The sequence below is a fragment of the Propithecus coquereli genome, unplaced genomic scaffold, assembly GCF_000956105.1.
Source record: "Propithecus coquereli isolate 6110/MARCELLA unplaced genomic scaffold, Pcoq_1.0 Scaffold230, whole genome shotgun sequence".
Lineage (NCBI taxonomy): Eukaryota > Metazoa > Chordata > Mammalia > Primates > Indriidae > Propithecus > Propithecus coquereli.
The window spans coordinates 350,469-356,508 of record NW_012147842.1 but is presented as its reverse complement, the minus strand read 5'-3'; the positions used below and the strand labels follow the sequence as shown (position 1 = coordinate 356,508).

The window sequence follows — 6,040 nt, the reverse complement described above, 5'->3', positions numbered from 1 at the left end:
AATTCTATTTTACTTACCATTAGTATTAATATGATAATTGAGCTTATTACTTAGTCCCTGTGAATGATTTCAGCTATAATATAATATAAGCAAAGCTAAGGTTTCAGTTTTATCCTTATAAAATTTTTAGTTTTGCTCTATGTAAACAGGGACCACAAACTGAACCTAAATCTAGGCGGCCAATTCTTACATAAATGATGACCTTGAGCCCCATCTGAAACATCACCTCCTCCTTGAAGCCTCTAACTGTTAGCTAGAAACGATTTCTTGTTTGAATTTGAATCTCACCTTGTTCCACTCACACTAGTTGATAGGAAGCAGTCCTGGGCATTGCAATGTTGGGCAGTTGGTGGGTTCAAGAGGAGAAAGCCATGCAAAGACACTCCAAGCAAACATGCACTATTTATTACTGAAAGGATTTTCCTCCCAAATTGAGGCGGAATCCCTCGACCTAGTGAACTGGTTTAAAGTATGTGAATCATGAGGACTTCCCTGTTAACTTCAATCCAAGATTAGATAAATGATTTTAAATTTATCTTTTGGCAATGGACTTATTCATTCAAAAATGTATTATATGGAAGCCCATTATGGAGTTTTTAAATAAAAGAAATAATCCTGTTTAAAGCAGGCATGGGGTTCTAGAGCCTTGTGCCTTTCGATTGCTTCCCTTCCATTTTCCTCCCGTACTTCTTAGTCCCCTTCTGCGTTTGGGGGACAGAGGGTGAAAACCTGGTCTACCAAAAGAAATCCTCCTTAGCTCCTTCCCCTTAGGCTCGTATCCTAATTTAGGTCCTCAGTATTTTACTGTGCCAGTGGTTAAAGGAAGCAAGACAGTATGAACCAATGGAAAGAGAACATCTGCTTTTATCCAGATTTGTTTATGTTTCTCCTTTAAGTAATATTATCCAGCTGTATCTTGGACCACCCACATTGTCTCTCCTCCTCAGGAAATAAAGTGAGTGGAAGGACACCTTGTATTCTAGAATATGGAGCTAAATCCTGACCTTTCCAGGATCCCGACCTGATCCTGAGTTACTTGTGTGCTCTATTATTAGACTGTAAATTCATTGCGATTTTTTACATGTTTATGTTTCCTTCAGTAACTGCTGCAGTACCTTGTAGTTCACAAGAAATTTGAGTGAATAAGTGAATGAATGTTTATTACCATCGCATGACAGACAGCCAATGGCAGATCAGTAGTGGCACGTTTGCATGTTAAAAAAAAAAAAGAAAAGCACAATATGTGTCAAATTCTCAAAGCCATTCTTAATTCTTCAAAGAATTGCTAAACTGTTGGACCCAGTTTCAAATTTTATAGGTAATGTTTTTAAATAGTATAATCATATCTGGATGTACACCGCTTAAAGTCAAAGGTTTAGGCAGCACTGGTGGAGTGATGCTTTATTGGCCTTAGAGATGGCTGCAGAGCCTGTCCCCAGTGCCTTCCGGATAGTAGGGATTAGATCCCTAACTGTTGGTTGTGACTGCGCCTTGAAGCAAGTATGGCTTCCTAACTTGGTTTCCACTATCTGCTTCTAGTACTTTTCTCTAATTGGAGTCCTAATTTGTAGCTGGCACACATTTTTTTCCAGATGGTTCTGCTCAATAGGGTGTTACATGAGGAGTATGTCTCACGGTTCTTCCACTCCCTCTTTTTACAGCCTCCTCTCTTCCCCACAAGTTAATGTCATGCAGTGATGTGAAATGACATTGGCCTATGGTCTATAAGGCCATCCCTACTTCACAGACCCATTTTTGTGGATTTGAGTCTATTCTTACCTCACAGGCATCTAGCTTTCCTGTCAAGAATCCAGCACAGATCATTCCCGATGAGACAGCACCACCGTATACATTAACTTGATTGCATATATCATTACTTATGATCTCTATTTCAACTTCTCGCAGAGTATTGGGAAAAGCGCCTAAAGAAAGAAAAAATAAATAGGTGAATTTCTACATTGTTGCTGTGATAGTTAGTTGTGTCTTGCTATGGAGGGACCAGTGAATAAAAGCTAAGTCTTGAAGTTGTAGGATTCTGGGCTGAATGACAATGCTCAGAATCAAGTTACATGTCCTGGGTGCCTTCTATATGCTGGGTACTATGTTTGGCTTGTTTGTTCCTACTATTTTATTTAATCCTTGCAAAAACCACCAAAGATAGATATAAATATTCTTTTTTCAGTTGAGGAAACTGATGTAAACCTGGTTAGGGGTCTTGCCATGATCACATAGTCAAATGGAGAATGATGTTAGATATAAATCCCGGGTATTTCTCAACACCTGGGAGAATCTGTGACTGCTTACCTTACCTTACCTGGAAATCTACCTCATCACTTTACAAAGAACATAACTATTTCGAAAACTGGGAATCCTTTAGCAAGAGCAGTATAGAACAAGGCTATTCTACCAGGAAGTAACTTTAATACTGATGGAATCCTATTGCTTCATAAGAAAGATCAAGTTTACTTTTACAATAGCTTAACTTGCTACTCATAACAAACGCCAGGGTAAATAACAAATACTAAGATAAGAAATAGATCATGTTTTATTAATTAATGACACATTTATTGATTATTATATAAAAGGTATTATTTAGTTGCATGTAGTATTGTTTTAGCCCTTATATTCTCATTCCCCTTTAATAAATTCTATTTTAAAGACTATTAATCCTTCATATAGAGATGAATGCTTTGCTTACAACAGGTTCAAAGACAATTGAGAGGGTGAAGGAGTGCAGTGCTATTTATTTGAGCCCTGAGTCAGGGTAATTCTGTGCTTAAAGGCCCTGGTCTTAAAGGTTGCAGATATGAGTTTGAACACTATTTGCATAGTTTGCAAGCCATATGACCTTGGGAAAGTTACCAAGCATCATTTTACTCACTTGTAAAAAAGAGAAAATTATGCCTTTCTCTCATGTTTATTATGAGTTAAAATAATGAATATAATCAGTTATGACAGTGCCTCGTGCCATATTCAGTTTTTAATAAATGGAAGCTATTAGAATGAAATATAGAGATTAGGTCTATATATTTTACATCTTCAGGGTCTTAAAGCTGCACTTCAGTGTTAATGATGGATACTGAGAAATAGCTTCTATAAGAGGAGATCTATGTTTCTAGGGATTTTGTCATTCACAGTAAAGACATCTAATTCTCTGTTTTAAAATGGGTAAATTTACTGACTTAAGATTAACTATCTTGCTGAAAAACTAAGTCCAAATTCTCTACAGTCATTAAAAATTTTCGAGGGTTTAGTGAATTTCTTCTTTAAGTCATTATGGAAGGGTCATTGTGTGACCACTTTCTTGTCTCTCTATCTCTGATTCTGTTTGAAATACTCCGGATGAGGGAATCTGCTCACCAACTGCTCTTGATAGAGATTTGTACACAATGTAAACTATTTGTGTAAATGCCTCAGCAACATTCAATACTATCTATTTTGCTATCTATGATAGCATTTAAATTTTTTAGATATTCTCAGCCTTTAATCAACTGTATTCCAACTACTTCTAATTTCTAAACCATTTAGCTAATTAGTCTAGGATGCTTGGTTTTAAATTTTGCAAATTTTCATAATTCTTTAATGCCAACTTTAAAAAAATCAATTCAAGGGCTTAACAACATATTGAACTATTTTACACTATCAACTATTCAAGGAAGAAACTATCCAGGGAGTGGAAAGTTTCCATTTAGTAAGTGCTAGGTAAAGAACAGCCATTCATATTGCTCACTTAAGGCTATTTCTGTTTGGTTGCATGATACATTGCAGAAGCTTATCATTACTAGTGCTTGCAAATCGTGCAATTTATGAACCATGCAGACATAGCAGAATCTCTACATGTGAAAGACAGCGTCCAAAAGAAAAAAATGATATAAAAAATGTGCTTTAATAAATTTTGCAAATAACCTTCTAACTGGTTTCCAAAATAATTCATAAAAAAGGCAACAAACATAGGTACTGTATAATAGTAATGGTAACAGCCAAAGTTTCAGAAATTCATCACATCTGTTTTTCGTTTGTTTTTGCCATATTTATCATGAGAGATCTGATTTTATCTTATTTTCTATATCTTAATTTTGTATTCTATTTCACATCTCCATTCAAACGAAGGATAGGCTTGTATTTTTTGCTTGGTGTTTTACTGAGATACTCACCATTTGCTTTTAATGCTCCCCATCCAGTGACAAACACTTTACTCTTAGGCAAGACTTCAAAAGTAGCATCCGGGAGACAGACTCTGTGCACCTCGTTGGAAAATACGATGGGGGTGGAGAGCTTCACCAGAGCGATGTCATCGTCGTGTTTATGGGCAGCATAGTTTTTGTGAACAATAATTGACTGCACCTTTCTTCTCATCAGGGAAGGGTTTAGGGTTCTTCCAAAACTAGCCATCCATAGTCTGGGGTTTTTGTAACTGATCACAGATTAAAAGGAGTACATTTGGTTCATTTCTGATCTGAAGTTGCCCAGGACTCTGGATGGGCGTGGGACATAAGTATGGGAGAAGGGCAAATTTTTTAAGGTGATAGTTGATTGGGACCTTCCCATCTTCTTGTCTGAGTCTTGTCCCCTAAGAATACTTTGCTTTTATCTAGCTGATAACAATTCCCCCATTCCAAGGTAGCTTAAATTACTCTCCTTGAGGGGCATTTGTACTTTTTAAAAGAAGCAACGTATTATTGCCATTTTTGATTATAAAAATGATACAAATTAATTGAAGAAAATATAAATAAATGTGTATATATGTACGAACATATATACACATAAACACACATATATACTCATATCCATACACACTAATATAAATGTATGTACAGCTACGGAGAGAAAGAGAGACAGAGAGAGAGATAGAAGTGTAAAATTGGAGCCATATTTTATATATTGTATTTTCATGCTTCCTTTTTATTTGGCATTTTATCCAGAATATTTTTACCACTTAATATGATTCCACTAGGGTTACTACATCTCTTTATTATTTCCAAGTGTCCCATATGTTAAATTTTCAAAAAACATACAAAAACTAAAAGCACAGCACCAAAGATATTCACAACACCAAATATATCTAGGATAATCAGATATATTTATAGGTTAGGATGCTATTTTCAGAATCCTTAAAAATCTGCAACACATCTCAGGAAAACGGGTGGGCATGTTTAATTTGGCAGTGTTGGCTTGTGAGATTTCTGGATAGTACATTTTCAGTTGGAGCTGGAGATACTCTAATTTTTTCTGCTGTTCTTCAGCAATTCTCATTTTTCCTAAAGCCTGCTAGACTATCATGAGTAGCATTGGGAGGCCTAAGATGTTCAGGGAGGAAATGTAAAAGAGAGAAGAACTATAGGAGGTAAACAGGAGAAAAAGAGGTGAAGTTGGTGACCCTATGGGTACAGAATGTAGACTCACACGTCGAAGCAGTGGGCGGCAGTCAAGAGCCACTCCTCACTGATCACAGATGCCCCACAGATGTGGACACCTTCCACCTGCAGGCTGGCTTGCCACGGCCAGTCGCATTTCTCTGTAATATCACCATCGGCGATTCTTTCCACGGATGGCAACTCCTTTCCTAAACCACAACCTGCCACAAAGGAATAAGATACTTATTTCCAGAGAGTTATAAACATATGTAGGTATGTTTGGCACACAGTTAAAGATGGAAACATTTATAAGTGTGACTTGCATTAAAAAAAATTCATTGAAATTAACATTGCATATAATAGAATAATGATTATTCACACTGATAAAATGTGATTATTCACATTTTAAGTAAGTATTTACATTTAAAAAAATTATGTAACAACCGTATTTGAAGCAATTTCACTTTAAAATTTGGTTTCTCATACTTTTCTAAGTCATGTTCTTATGTATAGCAGTTTATCTTAGTGATATTTGACATTTTTGAGCATTAAATGTACACTATTTATTGCAGAAAAATAGCATTTGTACTCTTTAAAGATACTTGTCTAATATTATACTACTATAGTCTGAATGTCAAAGTTTCTATATAAAAGTTTGTGTGTGTCATTTAACTCTAAAAAAATTT

At 35.8% G+C, this 6,040-nt stretch overlaps 1 protein-coding gene across 1 annotated transcript in view; it reads right to left on the bottom strand.

The window, feature by feature from the left end:
* LOC105811189 (transmembrane protease serine 11G-like) overlaps positions 1-6,040 on the bottom strand; it is a 32,354-nt gene that overhangs the window by 15,199 nt on the left and 11,115 nt on the right. The window contains exons 5-7 of the mRNA XM_012645332.1: positions 5,404-5,575; positions 4,155-4,414; positions 1,780-1,922 (exon numbers count right to left, since the gene is read on the bottom strand). Of these exons, the coding sequence (XP_012500786.1) occupies positions 1,780-1,922; positions 4,155-4,414; positions 5,404-5,575 (575 nt within the window). The remainder of the gene's footprint in view (positions 1-1,779; positions 1,923-4,154; positions 4,415-5,403; positions 5,576-6,040) is intronic.